Source organism: Battus philenor, unplaced genomic scaffold (genome assembly GCF_028537555.1).
Source record: "Battus philenor isolate CCGP_79_NKW_IND1 unplaced genomic scaffold, ilBatPhil1.0.hap1 SCAF_18, whole genome shotgun sequence".
In the NCBI taxonomy this organism is placed as follows: domain Eukaryota; kingdom Metazoa; phylum Arthropoda; class Insecta; order Lepidoptera; family Papilionidae; genus Battus; species Battus philenor.
The window spans coordinates 4,874,928-4,898,045 of record NW_027181680.1 but is presented as its reverse complement, the minus strand read 5'-3'; the positions used below and the strand labels follow the sequence as shown (position 1 = coordinate 4,898,045).

General features: G+C 33.4%; 1 protein-coding gene across 2 annotated transcripts; it reads right to left on the bottom strand.

Moving 5' to 3' along the window:
• Nucleotides 1–13,166: 13,166 nt before the first annotated feature.
• Med (Smad/Smad4 homolog Medea) lies at nt 13,167–23,053 on the bottom strand. 2 transcript variants are annotated; one of them, XM_068763404.1, is made up of 14 exons: nt 22,926–23,053; nt 21,429–21,667; nt 20,945–21,119; nt 19,863–20,072; nt 19,214–19,741; nt 18,980–19,099; nt 18,373–18,531; nt 17,626–17,730; nt 17,002–17,132; nt 16,826–16,917; nt 16,360–16,528; nt 15,634–15,760; nt 14,862–15,006; nt 13,167–14,408 (listed from the first exon to the last, which is right to left on the bottom strand). In XM_068763404.1, the coding sequence occupies exons 2-14, from the start codon at nt 21,663–21,665 to the stop codon at nt 14,339–14,341; spliced, it is 2,268 nt and encodes a 755-aa protein (XP_068619505.1). In that variant the 5' UTR covers nt 21,666–21,667; nt 22,926–23,053; the 3' UTR covers nt 13,167–14,338. The 2 variants fall into 2 exon arrangements, with proteins under 2 accessions (XP_068619505.1, XP_068619506.1); XM_068763405.1 differs by having other exon boundaries at nt 19,863–20,009.
• Nucleotides 23,054–23,118: the final 65 nt, after the last annotated feature.

Below are 23,118 nucleotides of genomic sequence, written 5' to 3'. Positions count from 1 at the left end.
ACTGTGTAAATTAGAATTTGATTTACAAGAAAGTAATTCCTTTTCCGTTCTGAACGACGACGTAGTTAATGAAGGTACAATGTTAATGTGGTGTATCATATTTGCTGCAATAAAAACAACCAATAAGCGCTACATGAAATTGCGTACGATTTTGTATTTCAAAATATTACGTACGACTTGTGATGCTATGACATTGATGACAGTGATCCTCACTTGATATCATAGCAAAGAAAAAAATTTCCACACTGGTTCGAATCAATTAGTGTTAAGAGTATAGTAGATAGTTAGAAATAACATGCTAATGCATATTATTCACGCGATCATTGAATTAACAAAAAAATATAACAGAGTAATGTAGGAATTACCATAGACTAATAACTAACGTTGATATATTCCCAATTCCCGTCGCAAACTCCTGATGAATTCTTTCTGTTAAAGCATATTTTTTGGCTTTTAATATTTAAAGCCTCTCGATCTATGTGGATCAATGTGTCAATTCAGACAAGTTTTTAAATATATTTTAAAAATGTTCCAAGAATTTCCGGTATGCAAATGTTAACGCTAAGTAAATCAGGTTTGGATATAATGTACGTGTATATACGTTGTATAACAATCACGAGCAAGATTCGTATTACGTGAATCACTCGTCGGTGTTTTTTTTAATCTTTTTTTAGAATCAACTATGTACGGAATCTTGATATGTGCGCTTAAGGATTTTTATTTATTTCCTATTCTATATTTATAGGATAATGTCCACACATATTTTTTTTCAAACTAACTAACAACCACCATTGATTTATTTCTGCGTATTTTGCAACAAGTTTTATTTCAATAAATATCGTTCAACGTCATAATCGTTGTTTTATGGACTATTAAATAACGTATTAATACGTTCTGATTACTAGAATCACATTTATGTTGTTAAATAATAATTTAAAGCCATAAAAATAATGTTCGCAACGTCTTAGTACCGCATTATACAGTGTTGTAATAATTGATACTTTGTTATTCAATGACTTCTATTTGTTTTAACAAATATAACAAGCTGTTCTATTAAAAATTTCATTAAATAACCAGCAGCAACTGAGTGTAAACAAGTCTCGAGAAATAAGATAAATCGGAGAGTTATAAGATCCATAAAAGGCTGAAGCAAATAGTAAGGGACAATAAAAAAGAGATACGCGGACGATACTTACGATTTCTCGATCCGTTTCATGAAAATAGCATTCAGTGAGCTGCAAAACATAAAGATCGTAAAGAGAAAACATGTAAACAGGGCCGGCCTCGGTCGCTAAAAATATCTAATATTTCGGAATATTCCCGCCGCCGGGCCGTGCCACTGACGGCGCGAATAAATATTTAAGCTACTTTTTATTCAAGTTCGCTAAGAGAATACATGCAGTGTCTTGCCCGAAACTGTTTTAATTAAAAATTACGATACTTATTAAACAGCTCGGTTTAATTAAACCTTTATAACTCATCAAACTTACTAACAAGTTTAATTCCTTTTTTGTACGTGTCAAAAATAAAGACTTTTGTACATGATGTACTTTATCTCTAACTGTTAGGTTAAAATGAATAACGATATTAAACCCGAGAAACGATAGACCACAAGCTAGTACAAAGAAATTCAGGGCTCATCATGGAAAAAACTGATTTATATAGTAATCTTTATTGTTAAACTATATTAAATCTAGTTCACTCACTAGACTATCATCATCTTTTCAGCCACAGAGCGTTCACCGCTGGACATAAGCCTCCCCCATATATTTCCAGTTGTTATACTTCTACAAGGGGGACCGGAAAGTAATGTCGCTTTAAGTTAAATTCACAAGACTATTTTTAAACAAGTTTTTATTTCCAATCAACAATATGTTCACCTTTGTTTTCAATGTTAATTAAAATAAAACATTACTTTCCGGGCCCCCTTATAGATAACTAACACATTAATAAAACTTAAAAGATGGAACAATTAACACAAATAGTTTTTAAGCATCATCGCCGAAATCCATCAAATTTTATGAGATAACAGAGATTTAAAATAAATTGAGTATTTGTGAACAATGCAGAATTTAAGTTTGAATTTGGACCTTAATAATCAGGTTTGGACGACCACCTTAGCATGCGGAATACACAGCGCATGAGGCCTGCACTTGGAAATTTAATTGCCCTATTTCCATGCACTAAGTGAGCACTCACATCAAAGTTACAAGTAGGGGAGTAGGTTACCCGGAACAGCGTCTTACCGCCTCCTGCGATGCGTTACTATGTGATAAAACGTATAGTTCCAAGTTTCGCTGAATAAAATAGACAGATAATATTAAATATCTTATTTATTTAACACATTTTCATGTAATTGCTTATTACAATATTACTTTACACGTATTTCTAAATACATATAACTCGCTAATTAAATTGATAACAGTTGAAAAGCGACGGACATTGTAATAAAATAAAATTTTAGGGTCTCTACAAACTGAAAATATAGAAAAAAATCTTAATTTTTTTAATGTCTATTTTGAAAATTTTATTTTAATGTAAACATTATGATAACGTTAGGACCTGTAAACTAATTTCCGTTAAAAGAATAAATTGCTAATAAAATGTTATTTCTGAACATATAACTTCTCCGCATTCCATGGGTTAATCGTGCAGGCTAAAGATTCGCGTTGAAGGTTTAAGAAAATCTCCCTGCAATACATTGGCGTTCACCGTCACCGACCAGAATCCTCTCCTCCATAAATTTTAAATGATTATTAGCTTTGGATGTCCGTTCTAAAAAGGAGCTGATTTATGTCGTTTTGCTCGGTGTTATATGCGTTTTGTAATGTGCTCAATTTTGACCGGCCTAAATCTATCAGCAAATTGTTCCTACCTCCACCGCATATAAATTCACCATGAATTTGTCCAAGTCATCTAAGTCTAAGTCGTACTTGTTTGCTTTTGTTGTGTGATCTTATATTTGTTTCCCACTAAGCCATAGGGATTTATATTTATTTATTTAAACAATTCTTACACAATGTATAGATTACGGCGAACTTAATGCCAAAGGAATTCATTACCAGTTATCCGTTTAGGCTGTGTAGAAATAAATAAATGAAGGGGGTAAAAGAAGCAAATATCATAGAAAATAAAAAAGAAAATAAAAATAAAAATATTATAAAAATAAAAATAATAACGAAGATAACATAACACCAAATAAAAATATACTAATGACTACTACCATCTAAAATGACAAATATTCACATTTATTATTTATGTAAATAATAAAATCCAATTATCGTGATGATTCCGTCAACTTATCAAGATATTTCTTAACATCTTTCGAGGCTTCGCTTTGAATGCGCAACGATACCAGTTCATCTTTATAACGAGGGAGAGTGAGTTCGAAAAATAGATTATATTGCGAAAGAGGAGTCAGTAAAGTAAGTACTTTATGGGACATTTAAGTAAGCTGCTCGATGAAAAGTGTTTTTTTTCTGTGTAATGACTATTAACTGGAAATAAGACTATAAGTATTCATACTTATGGAGAAGTGGGGAGAAAAGAGTAAAGAGAAAAGTATTAGAACCATACGTCAAAATATTCTAAACAATTGGAATAAGCCTGGTATGGAATAAATATCCGACTAAATGTAAAAAAGGTTTTTCTTATCCTTTCCTCAGCAGAGTATTTCTTTGGTTTTCATATCTACTATTTAAAAGTTATCGGCATCTTACCAGAGATACTGACATACAGTAAGACAGGTGAGTGTTACTGATAGTAATTAACAACATATACCTATACTATTAAGAGCCCGACCTTAGTTTTTATATATTCATACTAACCACTTTAAGTCAATCATAAACAGAAACTAGAATTAAATAGAGCTCTTCTGTAATGGAATATTCCAAACATATATATATATATATATATATATATATATATAGCTACAAAAGTTTTTGCCGCGCCTTGACTTGAAAAGTGCCCAAGAAAATTCAGTTGTTTTTTTTTTATATTCACAAATATCCTTAATATAACAGCTAGAGCAATTAATTCACAAACTTTAATAAATTAAAAATCATTTACTTTTTATATTAAAAGCGAAAGCAGTTACCTACGAAAGAGTTACTACTTATTAGCCTAGAGAAATATATATATATATATATATATATATATTTATATATATATATAAATATATATATATATATATATATATAAATATATATATATAGAAAGATACTTGTCTGTATATTTAATAATAATCTTATGTACATCAGTATTTTTCTTTTTTTTATTAAGGGAAAGCGGGCTGTTTACTGTGAAAACCGCCAACAAAAGTTCACTGCTACTCAATAACTGCTTCTCAATTTATATATCGCATATAAACCTCATTTTTATACGTAGTTATTCTTATCATAATAACACTGATTTGTACTCAGTGCAATAATATGTAGTATAGCTTATTTTCAATAATGAAAGACTTGATATAATAAAAACATAGACCGTTAGCTTAAAACATGGAATAAAATTTAAACAAAATATCTTGTATTAGTTTCAAATAACTGAAAGCGATTGTGCTAGCTAGCTGCTGTCATTTTTGTTTCATCCTGAAGGCGGAATTAAAATCTATTTAGACGCTTCTTTCACAGGGTTACCTTTTTTTATCTTTTTTTTTTCGTCCTGCCTGCCTATGAACGTCAAACTTGTAAAAATATTCGAAATAGCAGTACCAAAATCGCTGTACCACGCCACAGATATGTCAGATATGCCAGACGGGGGAGCATCAGTCACTACGTTCCGTCAGTCGAACGTCATGCTCACGGCGTTAGCTAGTGTTGTTTATACCGAACTGTCTATATCAGACACACACGAGATAGTACACAAAGAGTCGTGCATTTTTTGTTAAATAAGAATAGAATTAAATAAATCAAAAATACAATAGATATAAAAAATAACAATGGGAATTTAAGTACAGAGATATGTCGCCATGATGTTATTAATTACATAATTATAATAGTACGTTTTTTATTTATTTTTGGACTTGGAACAACGCCGAGGACACGTCGGCGTGTGCTCCATGAAGTGACCAGGAACTAAGGCCTCTGAGAAGTGATCTCAGCTTGGACTGTCACTTGAGATACGTTTAGGACGCCCGAAGGGGCTGACTCTCGACTTGGTCAGCCGAGCTAACATAATTAAGACTTTGAAAGGAGTTAGGGCTAAGAGAAGATGTGGCGAAATAAACTCTAACAACAGTTTCATCAAATATGAACAGAGGTCGGCGTCATCTACCGTTTACGATCCGACCATGCTGTCGAAGCCAGTTGGTTTTCAAATGGCCGCGATTGATTTTTTACATAGCCTGTCTTATTAATGCAGTCGAATCGTCCGGAGACTCCAGCACTTGTCTAGGTCTCGATACGATATGACGTTTGAAAGTACCAGGATGGATTGTTTTATAAATGAAGGCACCTACATTTTACGTGTTTGTATAGTTATCGGCAGAGTCGAAATAATGAACTAATGCCCATTTTAGGAACCGAGTAATCGTTGGCATTTTCAGGTCTATATGCAGGTCTTCATTACGCACGTACCACGGCGTGTTTATGGCCTGACGCGTGAACCTATTCTGTACAAATCTGCACAACCAACTTACTATGAACACGATAGTCAGAAATTAACGCGCTTCAGAAAGTAATGTACTCCTTGTACGACATTCGTACAACATATTTCGACATATTTACGACAAGTGATGCACAATCAATAAATTAAACCTTAGTATTATAATTATCATGAAATCAGGAATAATAGCAGAGAACTCTAGAATATTATGGTTGTAGTTTTAATTTAAGAACGCTTCGTATAGCTGGCCACTATGGCCACAATATTTATTTAAAAACAATTCTTGCGTGTTCGAATTCAAATTCTTACGATAATTTAAATACGGAGGCCGCCATTTATACTACCGTTGTCTTTTCATTTGAGTTAATTTTTAGAAACAAATACGTGCAGCGGTGGTAGTTTCCTACTACTCGCTTAACGCGAATGTGATCTATAGCATTGAGTAATTTCTTCCAAAATATATTTTCACATATGTCTCCACCATACTCAACTAACTTGCCGTACAGTTACTATATCTACTACTAATATCCTAAAGGATTAGTACGTTAATTATTGAGTTTAATGGAAATTAAAACTATTCAACAATCATTATTATATTTAAAACGGACTACCAGAGTAAAGAATAAGCATAGAACAGTGTCATACAGTGGGTGTACATGAAACAAAGTTTAAAATAGAGCTCGCCAACGCGCGATGCCGTGTGATTGGAATGGTGCCGGTGCGCGGGAGTGAGTCGCCAAGTATTTATAGTGCGTCCGCGCGAATCATTTGCTCCGATGTACGAAAAAATATTCTCTGCTTTATAGGCCATTCACTGTTCTAGAAGTTTCTTTATAATCATTAAGAGTTATATTATTGTCGCTGTCTTCTTTTGGTTCATAGCCATTACAAAAGATAAATTGTCCCACTTTGCCTGGGTTGTTTTTTTTTTTACTCTGCTTATTTCTCTTTCGTCTATATATGATGATTTGCTATAGATGTAATAACTTTGTAGGGGTGAAGGTATAGCTCATTTGCTATCAATACACCGCATCCAATAATTAATGGGTTCAGAAATGAATAATCATTAATAACGTAATAATAATATAATAAAACACGCGTTTTTCACACGAAATTCTGTTAACTACTTTTTATAATTAATTATTGTTCACTCTCTAACACCGCTGACTACGTACTGCCAGAAGTTATAGACTGTCGTATTTCAATGTATAAAATAAATTATTGTAAAATATTTCAGAGTGATTCATATTTACATAGGTTTATTAACCCTTAACTATGGACGTCATTTTTTTGTCACACTACCATGGACGCGCGGTCTCTCGGACCGCTATGTTCTGAAGTCCAAATATTACGTAAATATTAATTTTATTTGTACACTTTTGTATTTTTTGTTTTTTATGTATATTAAAATTAAATAATTTCGATGCTTTTAATCAATCTTTCTTTATTTGTAAATAAAATAAAGCATAATAACAATTAAAGACACTTTTTGGCATACATTTACTAGAGATCAATTGTAGGACGAAAAACTCGAACGAATTAAACTTTTTAGAAGAAATAACAATCAAAACTATAAATCTAAGGTTTAACCTAAAATAAAAAAATAAAAAAAGTCTTCTCAAATTCAAATAAAAAAATTTTGACATTGGTCCAATTGTTTAAAATTATTGGCAGTCCTTGCACAAGGGTTTGGAACATTGTAAACATATAACCTGCCTACAATCTATACAATTGTAATTGGACTTTCTCTTTGGTTTTGGTGGACAAAGACGACATGTTTTTCGACATGTTTAATGGATCACTCTCCTGGCTAGGGGGTGCATCTAGGAGCATATCTGCGCCTAAAACTCGCCTCATTTTCATTTTCAATTCGTTTGATATATTTGATTTTATCACTCGTCTCCTTTTATTATTCGTTCCGCATGCATATATGACTAAAGATCGTGCCATTTTTTTAGGAATACTCCTCTTTTTATTTTTTTGCTCTGATGCTTATTGTGTAGTACATGAGCATTTATACCACACAAGTCAAGAATGCGATATAAAATGATCAAAGGCCATCTTCTAGTTCAATATTCTTTGATATTTTGAAAGAAAATAACATATACAATCAAATTAAACAAAGTCACCGTTTATATTATTTACGCAGGAAACGTGGACGTGCGGTCCGACAGACCGCGGTTAAAGTATAAAGTAAAATAACTCAGCTAATTTGTGTCCGCCGACACAATCTCTTATATCATCATACGTTTGGGCGCTAAAACTGAAGCTACTGAGACCATTAAACGCGGGGAGCAAGGGGAAAGGGGTAAACACAAAAATTACAAACTGCAAGCGATCTGTGAGACCGCGCGTCCACAGTTAAAGGTTAAAAAGGCGCGGACGTAATTTGAAGAATTGCTCGTCTGAAATGGTATTGAGCAGGACACCTCGCTGTGCAGCCAACGTTCGTTGCGACCGGAAGGTTCTAATGTTGCGACCACGAGCCAGTAGACGTGGTATTTGTAGACGCCCATTAGGTGGACCAAATAGCATAGTTAAGGACGCGAAGTAGGTGGAGGCGGGCAGCGCAACGCGGTTATCGTGGCGATCTTTTTTCTGTTGTGCAGTGGGCGAAGAAGCTTGGAAACAAGCTTTATAGCTTTTTACTGACGAATAAGCTACACATTCACCCCTTTAAAGCCTATATATACACCTATAATCAAGCATCTTGTATAGGTAAAGTATTCAAAGATCATTCGTTGTAGTTAAACACATTTCATGTACTCGTCAAAATCAAACATCCACGGGCGGCTCTAGCTCGTGTAGCGCCCGTGTGGAATGAAACCCTGGCGCCCCCTAGGCCTGACCCCCGCCCCCTTACCGCAGCTATAACTATTATCTTTGCCGAGACGACGGCGCCTGTGTGGATTGCACACCCTGCACTACAGATAAAGCCGTCCCTGCTAACATCGGTAATGCATAACTAGCATAACTATTCCAAACATTTTCCATATTACTCGTGAACCATCATATGAAAATGTGATTAAATTGAACCTGTTTTGTTTTACATCATTTCAGATATTCATTTATTCATTTTTTTTCCAACTTGTGTGATAGCGGATTTAATGTGTTATAGGCATTCTCTATCAACTCAACCCCAGGTGGTGCAGGTAGCTAATAGGTAGATGTGTAAATGTTATAGAAAATAAATAATTACATAATAAAATAATAATTTTTAAATAATTATTAAGATAAGATAATAAATATAATCTAATTACTTATAAACACTTATACAGTAGTACATGATACATAAACTACACATATCTTGCGATGAAGACAAAAAATTAGCCGATATTAAATTTTTTCTTCATTTCAGTCGTGCGACTTCCACTGGTGGACATGGCCCCACTCATATAAATTCCCAACAAGATATGGGAAGTGGACTGCATTGAGCGTCCTCTGTCAAAATTGTATGCAAGGATCAAAAGGACGATAGGTTTAAATAAAAGCAAACGTAGAGGAATAACCTTTATATTCATTTCTGTTTCATAGTTTCACTCTTAACTATTGCCTTAAGGTTACGTTACACCGTGTGCGGTACCAACAATGCGACGCGACATTGTTTTCATGCGACGAACAACTGAATACAAAACTATAAGATTCAAGTTTGTTATGAATAATCCATTTGTATTTCAAAAATAGACAATCGATACAAATAATGACGAACATCCGTGATTTCTATTGGTCTCAATTGTTCAAATATCAAAAATTATCTTAACACATCCGGCTCCGAAGGACTAGTCAATAATTAATGTAAGATTACTTTGTCTTTCTTAATCCTATAATTTTCTATTCGATATCGTGTATGTCTTGAGATTGTATAAAGCATCGTAATAAATGTAGCATAATGTATGGCTAGTGTAAATAAAACACAAAAAATCATTTACCTTGAGTAACAGATCAAACAATTGTGTACACGGAACCGGATGCCTATGTATGAAATATAGTTTTCAATTTACATCAAGTCCTTACGATCCTTATAAAAGCTACACGTATTAATTAGCAATTTTATCAACATTCAGTATTTCTCCAACATTCAACATGTTTATATCTCAGATAACTGCAAGTGTCACAATAATACGAAAATATTCAAACAGTACGATTACACCTCAATAATAACTGTGGCATGTAGAATTTGACAAATATCATTCAAAACTTCAACATCTTTAAAAAAACTTACCACTTACAATAATATCATATAAAACCCTTTAAATCCTTTTGATCACTATGAAGAGGTATTTTCGATACACGTTAATTTTTCGATTGATGTAAGCGTTCGAATATTAATTTTAAAAAATACAAGGCCTAAGTACCGATTCAATCAATTACGTTCACACAAATTCTCACGCATATCGACAATTAATTAAAAAAAAAAGTTTAATAAATTGTACTATTTACAACACTTGCAAGATCGCATCTTCAATACATTGGTAACAAACAGGAAGTAATAACCAATAAAAATAAAATTAAGCTGAAACTGTTTTGCTTATAAATCGATCGTGTTTGTAATTACGTGTATGTAAAAATACTATATTTTTTGTCTTAACAATTTCACAACTATTGCAATAAATTATTCCTCACACCTGTGCCAGCGAAATAATTTATGCGGCTCACTGTTTACATTTACAACTACTTTGTCATTTCTCGAAGCTCGATACGTCGCCGATACCTACAAATATATAATAAATCATTCAATAAAAGAAAATCGGAAACTCTGTCTCTAACATATAACCATTCAACACATATCGTAAATCTGCTGTGTAATAATAATTAAAGCAAAACTTAAGCAAACAAAAATCTAAAAAAATCTCATATGTTACTAAAAACATTGTTCACATAATACTTAACCAACATTATCGTTTCGTACACAAAATATGTCATTTGTTCTTACATATAAACTACGTCTACAGTCGCCGCAAGTTTTTGGTTTAGACTTCTAGAAAGTTCATACGGCCAACCGGCGGCGCTCGCCTCCGTTACGAAAACACTTATAAAACACTTGTTAGCACATCACAGATCGATACAACTCCAGCGAGATTACATGAATCGTCACATTAAATCTTTGTCGAGAGTAACACGCGTAAATATACTGTTTTGATCACACATGTTTTCAATATATGTAAAAGAAGAGAAAATAAAGTGTTCCCATAAATCAACTTCAGCCCATATTCCTTGTTAAGGCTGAAATCTATGTCACATGTATTTCATTTCAATAAGTTCGTTTAAAGTTGTACATAGTATTCATTTTAGTATGACTTCACGAAACTTGCTATTTTCTTCACAGCGTAAATTTTTGTATCATTTATGGTGTAGCCGTGCGGTAACATAAAGTGAAAAAGAAATTGAGAAGCAAAGATTTTTAGTGATGGTAATAGAAATAATATTACAGATTGTATAAAATTTAATTCCACTTTTGAATGACAATAATTTAAAATATTTCATAGTTATTTTTTATTTACTTTCTGGTATATATCGCCTGATTTTGACTCGACGCAGACTTTAACCGAAAACGTATAGTAAACAAGAAAAATATAAATTCATCATTCTTTCAATTCAGAACTATAGTTTTTGCTCGGCAAAAATCATAAATATTGAATTTATTCTACTTAAACGGCCCTTGGTCGATAAGTAGTTTGTTCCGCCAACAAGTAACTTTAAAAATACTACAAGCCGTGACATGAGCGTCGCTAGTCAATCTGCAACAATATCGGCATAAACAAAAAGTCTTAAATCATATCTAATACACAACCTGATAAAAATGTAAACAGCATAAACATGCAGACAAAACTGATGATTGATCACATTACGTTTACACAAATGCGTGAGTATAAACATTACCTTGAAAGATGAGGTAATTATTATTTTATATATAGTATACTCAGTGTATTTTAAGCAGAATTAATCGTTTTCTATTATAAGACATTTTACAAATGAAAATATTATTTAATCATCTGTGGTATCTCGTGAGAAATCGGACTTTAACTTTAAATTTTATCCTATATACGTATACATGGATATATAAAATGAAAACAAACATAAAATTTGCGACAAAGGGCAAGTATAAACGAAATATATCAATCTTGCTTCAACATAGTCAAACTTGTATACCAAACAATGTGTAGGTTTAATCTATAATGTTACAAACTGAGTCAGGCGTCAGACTTGCAAAGAATTCATCTCAAAGCAGGTAAAATTGTGTGACTCACGCAATCCCGCCAGACGACACCATACACTAACGACACACTACAATTATTCTTTCAATTCTAATCATTTTGGTCTCGCTAAGCGGACACATTTTTTAAATTTAAATTTTATTCTTTGCCCTTGTAGTTTTATTACAGTTACATAACACTCAGGCTTGAACAATTTTAGTAAATAATTTTTTAGGAATAAAAATTAATGGATTTTTTCATCATAATATTTATAATGTCAAATATATAGTTAAATATTATCAATAGTCATGATGTATATAAAAAATCAAAACAAATATTTCTTTTTAAATTAATTTTCAAGTTAAGAAGTTAGATTTATAAAAAAAACCTTTGTGTAAATTAAAATAAACACTAAAAATACAAGAAAGATAAAAAATCCACAAACTTTGTCGTGTGATTAACTTTTTAACCCTAAGAAAGGACCAATAAACAATTAAGGGGTTTTTCACCTTTACGCCTTTTAACAAAATTACTAGAAAAAGTCACGGTTTTATTAACTGATTATTAATGAGTATTATAAAACTTTAGTTTCGTCTCATTGACTTCACAACATTCAAAATAAAAAAAGATGAACAGTCTAATAATAAAGAAAACAGACTGCTGATAATAGTGTTGTGACATGATTCATGCAACAAGAAATAGTACAAAAGGGCATCACTGTGCCGTCTAATGGAAACATCAATGATTATGCACTATCCTTCACTGACTAATCTATGCCCCGCAGTAACTACCACAAAATCCGTGTAATGTAAAAAGTAACAATATAAAAAATAATAATCAATAGATATAACAAATAAAAGTAAACTTCAAATGTTGTAATAAATGTAGTATGCGTAATGTGTCCCACAAACACTTTCCACTTAACAAATTACAACCATCTGGCACCGTGTGCACCCAAGTATACAAATAATTTAGTCCATCATATACTTCATCAACTTATAAAATCTACATAACACAATATCTCATCTTAGAACTATATCAAAAGCTAATTCCAATTTGGCTTCTTTCAAGTTGAACCATAATTATGTCTTGTCATATTTAATCATAGTTATATAAAAAATGCCTTATTTTGGTATAGCTGTTACTAAAATTCGTATATGCATAGTTAATTCAAGTCGACACATGTATCGCTAGACTCGATTGAGCAACAACAGAATGTCTGCCGAACCTACTATGTGTATAAGCTAATATCTTACATAAGTATTACACTAATTCATTTAGGATTTGTGAAAAATATTTTACTGAGATCGTTTCCGTATGCTCTTTAGTTTAATCCGTCTCAATACTGATATCATAATCTATGTTACATTTAACTTAACCTTTACTGCACAGTCGACCGCATTGACGAAATATGTTACATTAACATTTACGTTGACGTTAAATGCAGACGACAGTACATTCTTACACGTTATAAATAGATACAAGACATAAATTAATAGTTCACCTTTTGTTTCAAACGCGAGCGAAGCGCTTTATACAATGTGCAACGTTTGTTTCTGTTCACCGTACCTTACAATCCGAAATATACCAATTGTTAACACCGCCAAATTTATCAAAAGGAAGACATAACAAAATAATAATAGTTTTTGGAAGACAAACCGAAACATCTTAACATAACGAAAGTATAAAATAATATAACATTTTTTTAATAAATGCTTTTTATATGGCAACCCACTAAATATCACAATCCAATAACAATTCTTATTGACACGTCACTGTCTTCAGTCCACATGATTGTGAAACAAACTTGCACATTCATTATCGCTGAACTACCACCACTCAAACCGCAAAGGGATGTCTCACATCATATACTTTAATACTTAAATACTTTTTTTGTAGTAGCACATTATGTCGACAGATTCTTACAACTAATTCATCAACTTTGAATTTAAATTATTTCATTTGCATATTTGTGTAACATTTTTACTTTGCTTATTTATATAATTTGTATTTGTACCAGATTTCAATAACTATGCTTTGAATTTGATGTTTATGTAACATTTACTACAAATGTTATGTATATTTGAAAGTCACTAACAAATTCTATAGTTAAAAACCATAATTAACATAACCAAATTCACAGTATTCAGATTTGTACTGTATGTGATTCTTATTAAATTACTAGTATAAACTATGTACTAATTTGTTTGTATATAGGTGTAAGGCAGGGTCACAAATGTATATTTGAGTGGTGGAGAGAACGATAACTTAAAGAGCGGCGCGCGATGACGACAAGTTGCAGATCGCGAGCCTCTGCTCCCAACCGCAAACAGCGCGTCAATGCGACTTGTCGCATGTCGCAAGTCACTGCGACTAATCGCATGTCGCAAGTCACTACGACCAGTCTCAGTAGACACGTCCATGCGGTCAGTTGCTCTTTGCGTCGCGCAGCGACCAGTCGCGTGTCGCGCGACGCTTGTCGCGAGTAGCAGCGACACGCCATGTGTCGCTCGAAGGCCTCAAAAGAAGCCGATCAACTCCTACTCGATGGTCGTCCGAGGACCGTCGATTGGCATTGTGTGCAGCACCTCATCAAGGAGTTGGAGTGCTCTGAAACCATAAACATTGCATTAATAACGCCAAATTTTCGAAAAATGACCAATCAATTTTGAGATTAAACTCTTTAAATTCACAATGTTTTGCAATTTATCACTAACTAATGTAAGCTCATGAGAAAATCGGTTCTCCTTAAGCATTTTTCCTTTATCAACAAGTTGTTTTAAAACTTTGATATATATAAGTAATTAATAAATTTGATAAATTGGTCCAATATATATTTCTTTTAACTAAAATATTTACTTTCAATACATAAAATAATCTATTTTCTAATAACAATATGTAAGCACTTTAAGAGCTATTTAGCTATAAATAGAATAAAAATAAAAGTTAAAATTACAGTGATCATTTATATTTTTCTTTAGATTTGTGTAAACTTTCAAATTCTTGTCATAAACCTAATGGTTAACATTAGATGCATGGGATCTTTTTCAGTTGACTATTTACCTATGGAGATGCACTTCTACCCAGCATGGAGTCTCTTTGATGGAGGTGCGGGGATAATCAGGCCCCCAACCCTTGACAAACGAAAGTCGTACGATACACAGGCGTCTTAGATCATCCACTCCGATACCGGCCGCTGCGGTCAGACCTGCGAAAGTTGAAAAATATTTAATTTTAAATTTATCAACTATGGATACTTATAGAGGGTATCTTTCTCTAAAGCAGAGTGGAAATTCTCTTGCTGATCACGTGAGAATTTCCACAGCGCGGAGAGCCCTTTTTCCTTAACAGACTACCATTTTGCCACATGTGAACTCATCCTTATTACTGTTTAACAGCAAATACAGGTGATGTCGTAAAAATTTACATGACCCAAGGACAAGCTAATTTCGTTGTATTCCGTTGTAAATAAAGTACTCGGAAATAAATTTAAACATTTGCTCGGTACTGGCCGTTTATCTATTACCAACGAAACAGCCGAAGCTGTAGTCCCCGAATATCGAATACGCCCCTGAGCCTAATCATTCCATGGAGCGTCCGTGTAAGCGATCTAATAGGTTTGCGGTCTCCCAATTCGATTAAATAATAGTATGTAGCGGCCCGTGCCAAGGCCCCTTAGCTTTCGAGTTTTGCTAGCTGAAAAAAGGGTTACGCGCTCTCTGCGTTCTACCGCCAAGAACTCGTGGAATTAACAAATTCCACTTGGGCAACTGTGTAAAATATTTTAAAGGACCAATCTTTATTGTAAAAGGTTCTTTAAATATAAATGTCATACACTTATTCATGCCGGGATGCGCGGGCTGTATGTGACCAGCTACGGCGGCTGCCTGCGCCGCAGCTGCAGCCTGCGCAGTCGCGGCCTGCGTTTGCATCTGTCTGTGGCACTGTCGCAAATCGAATACCTGTCAAACACAATATTTTTTTTATTTTTTTTTTAATAGACACATCAACAGAAAGACAAAATATGTTAACACATACATTGTACAAATTTAAATGTGTTTGCCTTTTGTAGGCATACCCAGTGCCGACCATAATTTTGCTAGCCTATAACTTAACGTTTTATAAAATAACGTTAATAAAATAACGTTATATAAAATTATAAAATATTTACGAAACAAGCTACAAAAATTTAAATTAAAATGAACAGTAAACAAGCTCATGTTTCTAACATAGAGCCCTTATACTTTCATTACAGTAATATTTCAGTCAATTTTTGTTCGAACGTTAATTGTTCGAAAATTATTCAGTGTGTGTTAAATGTATTATCCCATTACAAGGCACTGTTTATCCTATTACAAGGCACGCACGGATTTCGTATAAAAACTAGTTTAATTTAATCAATTTTGTATTACAACAATATAGTTGGTACATATGATATGAATTCGAGCAGTGCAAGACATGTCATTGTGGAGAACTTTGAGGAAGGCTTGTGCTTTACAGTGGACTTCTATTGTCTGGCTGAGATGATATTGATAATGATGATCATGAACTGATTGAGAACCTTAATACAAGCGGAGGGATAAATTTTGTGAACAGCATCTCCCGGAGCACGTCCAGCCTCGCGGTCCAAATAGTAGGACTGCACAAACACCGAGTGATCTGACAAGCAGCGCAGCCACACGTCGCCCTCCCCGCGGAGATCCAATTGTACGCCTTTTCCAATGTGTAACCTTAAATATAACAAACAAATAACTGATCCAATTGGTCCAAAAAATATATGCAAATTAATTAATTCAACTTGAATTTAATCACTTATGTGACTATCTTTTAGTGTTACTGAAGCCGCTGTACCGCGCCTTAGGTTTGCGCACGGCGAGACGGAAAGGTATCGGCCGCTCCGTTCCGCCAGTCCACTATCAATGCTCACGGCAACTGCGCCAAAGCCTTTTTCCCTGGCTCACACCTCACCGTGCTTTTCTTTCGTATCGCGCATTACAACGATACTAATAGATTCCTTTTGTACTAACCTTGCACGCTCACTCTGTTCTGTTCTATGGACATTACTAAGGGCTCCTAAACAAAATCTATTGCCACCGGATGGATCCACATACCCATCAACCTGAAGCAAAAAGGATAAATTTAAAAAAAAAATTACTGTTTTATACAAAAAGGAGAAATAAAAGACAGGTTACATTACACTCACAGTAACGTTAGGTCTACTAGACGGGACCTTAAAAGTTTCCCCAACTTGCGTGTCGAGTTCGAAATATGCGACTGAACACCAATATTCCGGTGCAGGCTGGCTGGACAGTAAACCGCCGGGGTTACCATTGTCTGCAATTAAAATTGACATTTTTTCTTATTTTTTGATTAACCATACCTTTTGAAAATTAAAAATATTTTTCTTTGTCAATTTATTTCAATAATTATGCATTTTGGATAATTTATGGTGATCACTGGTGAGAATAACTCAAGAAAAATTCAATTTGATAGGCACAAGAATCAAAAGTGTCTAATGATGTCATTAAACTTAAAAACCATGTGAATTCCAAATATGCATTGATTTGAAATCGACACAAACTCTTTCAGGTTGTTTTTATGATTTAAATTTATTTATTTAATAAATTACGCAAACAATGAAATTTTAATTTATTTTAAGTAATGTTTTTCTATTACTAATTTGTTTGAAAAGAAAATAAAACGTATTTAATAATTTAGAAACAATGAGGAATTAAAACTTTTTGTCTTAATTACTAATATTTCATGACTATTTTAAATCGTTTGTGCACTTGACATCTTCATAACTATTTTAAAAATAAACACTGACAGTAATGATGATGATGCGGAGGGGCGTCCACAGGCACCGGCGGGGCGGCGGGAGGGGGCGCAAGGCTTTGCGTGTACGTGAGGGTGTTATTGCCCGTCCATGTCCCTGTAATGTGATATTAAAGATTATATTCACACAAGTACAGCCCATAAAAATCTAGTAATAAACATGTTAAAATTATTTCTTGCGTTACTTATTTTTTACTGAGAAACTAAAGTATCACCAATAAAATGACCACGATCACAATTTTAGTCTTTTCTACTTAAAAGAGTACAGGCCATCTATTAATTGGGCTTATTCGTTACAATTACAGGACACCACGTCATTCTGAAGTTAGTGATAATTGAGGAAACTATAAGACAAGCATATCCTAAGACTAAAAATACACACACACACACACTATGGTATACACACACACACACTTACTATGGTATACAGTAAGTAAAACCATGGTTTTCCAATGGTTAAAGATTGTCAAGCTCAGGGGTTACTGTTTTGATTCCCACTGGATGAAGACTTTATGTTTGTTATATCCCATTGGAATTGCTCACAAACATTTTAAGAAAAACATTGTGAAGAAAATGAGCACAACATAGCATGAAAAATCCACATTAAGTTTTTATGTTGCATAACCATCCGTTTCTTTGAGGGGAGTCTCAAAGATTTAATACTTACTTAACTGAATAACATTTAAACTGAAATGTTATTGGAGTATGGTTGGCAACTCTTTCATAATAATAAAGATACCTTGTTGATGTTGGTTCTGAGTACGATGTGGCAAAGGACTAGGTTGAGGCGCGGGGCTTGTGGCATTGGCGAAGCCGTTCTGCTGACTTTCCACGGATGCAGTTTGCACGCCCGGCACCGTCCCAACCGACGATACAGCTGGAACCGTTACTGCGCCCGCTAGAAATAAACCAAAATTATGACTTTAATACAAATACATGTTACAAAAAACATCTGCCTACTAATCTGATCAAATCATGTAATTCCCTAAGACTACGCTGAAAGAAGCAGAACAAAAGATGACATAGAAAAAAGTCAACATAGCAAGACAAATCCAAATGAAATTGCACCATGGACAACTTCTGACCCAGAACAGGGGATACATAAACAAGAGATGTTTCTTATGCTCTATTCAAAAATAAGTTAAATATTTTGAAGATTAGTAAGTGATATGAAAGAAAACCTTAAAAGATAACCAGATCATTACTATGCGTTTAACATACATATAGATATAATCTTTATGACTTGAAATAAAAATATAAATAAGAATAATATAATTAATAAAGATACATGCTTATATGTGTATGTATTATCCATATTTTAACAAAACTTAAATTTTATTATTTACCTGGCATTGTTTGCGTCATTTGTGAGTCGGCAGACGTTTGTTCATTACTGAAGAATGTAGTGTTGGTGCCGTCTAGAAGTGGCGTAGTGTTTCCGGGAGACATACTAACTGGCATGGCAGCTGAAATACAACAATTGTTAAAAATATTATAGTTAAATGATAAACTAACAACAAAAATCTAAAATTAAAAGTGTTGAGGCTATTTAATAGTGCAAAATAAAACAATAAGCTTACAATGATTCATTCTCTTAGGCAGCCACATCGCACGCGCATCCATTGTGTCGGGAGGCTCCAGTTTAGGCGCGATGGCCCTTTGCTGACTCAACATCATTTGCTGTGGACTTGGTATAGACATTCCTTGATTCATGCTTGGCATTTGAGGTGTTCCCGGAGACATCTGATTGGGAGCTGAGGCCATTCTAGGTGATGCCATCTGAGGTACGTTTGTCCCCATTTGTGGAGTCCCAGGTCCCATTTGAGGTGTTCCAGGTCCCATCTGGGGAGTTCCCGGGCCCATTTGTGGTGTTCCAGGTCCCATTTGCGGCGTTCCTGGTCCCATTTGTGGTGTTCCGGGACCCATCTGCGGTGTGCCTGGTCCCATCTGGGGATTGCCTTGCATTTGGCCGCCTTGGTGATTTGATAGCATTTGCTGCGCGCTCGGGGAGTGAACCATTTGTTGAGATAGCTGTGGTGGGCCACCGGGCGGTCGGATCGGGGGTCGCGGCCCGTGCGGTGAAAACATGTTCGCAACGCTCTCTGGCGCTATTAAGACGAGAAATGCAAAATAAAATTATCATGCATTGCAACTTAAAAATTTCAAAATAAAACAAAAATATTTTAAATATTTAAATAAAAATAATAAAATAAGCTACAATTCACTTACTTTGACCTTGGTTGATAATTATGTTTGTCGTCTGGAATTGTTGATGATGGTGTGGTATGGTGGAGTGGTGGTGGCGCGGACTTGTCGCATGGTGCTGTATCGTCACCAATTCTCCTGTGTCCATATCCATACCGTTGCCGCTGAGACCTGCCGTGTATTCATCTTTCACTAACCTACTGGGTCCTGACTGTAGTGTAAGACCAGAGAGATCTGAAATGACCAATGATTCCTATAACTAGCATCTTATGGCCCCCCCGCCAGATGCTGTGTTGTTTTCACCACCTTTTTGTTGTCTGTGTTTGCATTGTCTGGGCCAAGAATATAGTATGCCCAGCTGTCACTAAATGAACAGAAATGTCTAGACGTAAACTAGTTTTCTCACAATATCACTTCGAAATCGCGCAATTGTTTACAGGCTGACAAATTCCATAGCAGAATTTATTCACCTGCCTTTTTATAAGAATCAACTGAAAAATTGTTCATGGCTGACTGATGAGAAATGATTTAAAATATTTGATATATATCTGATATTTAGTGGAAGGATGAATAAAAAAATATATTTCTAAAACATTGCAAGAACACGAGACAACACTTCTTAGTGCTAAAGGGTAGTGCTATAGGGTCTGAATGTTTGTGTATTTTAAGTATGTTTTTCTAGACTATTATAATAATGATAAATGATATGCACCCAAACACATATATACCTATACATATATACACTAATAATATTATAGTAACCAATGTCCTATTATCTGTTCTAAAATGTCATCTGATAGATAGATCAGATATAGTCTTGAATTGAAAATGTCCATGCATTTAAAAACATCTTTACATATTTACTATTTTTTGTGTTATTGTCTGATTGGTAGTTATTTTATTAAGCTAAAATTTAGATTAATAAAATATATACCAATTTGTTTCAAATGATGTAAAGACTTAATTTTAATTCTCCCATGCAGTATTCGTTATTATATTTTTTATAAAGGTAAAACATTGTAACTACCGTTATACTATTTACAGCAGATAATAATAATCATATAATATTTTAATTATTTTACCTGTCACTCAAGGAAAATACTTACCAATTCCAGGCGAGACCACCCTCTCATAGTGGTAAGGATTAACACAAACTGAGTCGCATTTAAGATCAAAAGCAAACTGACAAAACTTTACATGTTTCAGCTCATTCTTGTGTAGGTCTGGCCAACGCCAAATGCGTGCGTAAATGACATGAGGGAATCCTTTTCGGCCCGCAACCTACAAGCAGCAGACAAAAGCAAGCAATATAATATCAATATCAGCAGGAAAACCAGAATTTTTATAGTACATTGACACTTATTTCTAAAACAAGCAATGATGTTTTAACTTTCGCTGGTAATTTTTTCTTTCACTAAATTAGCTTTAGCACTTTCACAATAATAGGCAAAAAGTAAATTAAAAACTGAAATTAGCACATATATTTTAACATAAAATCATTAAATAAACAAGCGCAAATGCCTAAATATATAAAAAGCTATTAAAGTATCAAGATAATAACTAGAATACAAGAATATTAATAATTCTTACTTGTAAGCGTCCATCAAGTGTCCTCTGAATAGTAACACATTTGCTGGGGTGGGCACCATTTGTGGTGATTGCTGTGATCAAGGAATCAAGTTCATCTCTCTTTTCTTTCAGCTTCTTAACAAGTGATTCTATGGCACGCTTAGAAAAACCTTCACTCTCTCCACCTTGTCGGTGACACATGAGGGAATGAACTATACTGAGACAGGCATCAGCTGAAGTTGGTGCCGTGGTATTCATTGCTAAAAAATTAAAAGATATTGTAAAAGGTCACTTCTGGCCGAGATAACTATATAAAATTTATATTACCGAGCATAGGTAGAGCTTTTAGCTCTGCTATAGAGGTGCCATACTGAAAGGGCTACATCATACAAATAAATGTTTATGGAAACAAATATTTTTATGTTGACTAAATAGTCAATATATGTATAAATAGTCAATATATATAATGTAAATACATTCTGATACTTTACATCTTTTTCCTACTACTCTTTTTATTTCAAGAGAAAATTCCTATTTGGATATATTGACAGGCACACAAAAATGTTTATCTCGGGCCTCAGACATATATAAATATACACACATGTACAAATAAAGCCTATAAATAACAAATAATTCATATATGTACATTATTTTTAAGTTTATAGCTAAATGATTTTTTCCTGTAATATCAAATTATCTCAATAAGTAATATCTTTATTGAGATAATTTGTTTAATATATGAATCACATGAATTTAATTAAAAAAAAAACTGTTACTGGACAATAAGTATTTTTTGTAAACATACTTATATGTATTCACATTACCTATTAGTTAAACTAACACAATAAAGATTAATAATCAACAGCAAGAAATAAAAAAACAGTTTTAAAATTTCCACTTGTAATAGCTTTTTAAATAATCAGTAAATAGTTAAAAATTTCTCAACTTTAACAAGCAAATAATTTTTATCTAATCACATTACACATTTTTTTTTAAATTAGTAATAGTGTAACTCAAGCATACACTCTTACACACATTTATAAAAAAGTTAAAGTTCTATCCTTACTCCATAACAATATAATTGGATCATTATTGGTACATATACTATTAATATCCAATTTATTCTTATTCTTAAAATATCTTAGAATATTAATCAGCCAACCATATGAACAAGGTCAAAATACTACTTAATTAATAATCACGTATAATATGGAAACCTTGTTTATTTATTTTAATGCTTGCTTTAATAACATTTTAGATGTATTTTGTGATACAGTTGCCAAAAAACTTAATTTCGAGTCTATTTATAACAAAAGAAATATTCCCAATCGTTCATTTATTTTGTTATTGTATGAGACTATCTTATAATACTATAAAATTAGATACAACTTCGTATTCAATGGACATTTATTGTCAATAAGTTTACTGACAATTAAAAGAGAATAAATCTAGGAGCGTTAGAAAATATAATGATTCAATAAACACCAAAACCATAAATAATATAAAACTCTACGTTACCTGTCGTTTATAAATTAAATATCGGCAGTATCTGTGATTAGCACACCTAAAATATAAAACCAAATTCATCGATAATTATGAAAATTGATTTCCTTTATTCCGAGATGATACCAAAACAGAATGCGACATTTTAGTAATCCATAGGCAATGAAAAGATAAAAAACATTGCCAGCGTAAAGTGTACAATGACTAT

What these genes read in the sequence shown, in the direction of transcription:
- Med (XM_068763404.1), bottom strand. Translation starts at nt 21,665, where the DNA reads ATGAATACCACGGCACCAACTTCAGCTGATGCCTGTCTCAGTATAGTT. An exon ending in GCCTAAGAGAATGAATCATT is followed by an intron (nt 19,100 to 19,213) that starts GTAAGCTTATTG and finishes GTTGTATTTCAG; the next exon opens with CTGCCATGCCAGTTAGTATG. An exon ending in AATGACGCAAACAATGCCAG is followed by an intron (nt 18,532 to 18,979) that starts GTAAATAATAAA and finishes GTTTATTTCTAG; the next exon opens with CGGGCGCAGTAACGGTTCCA.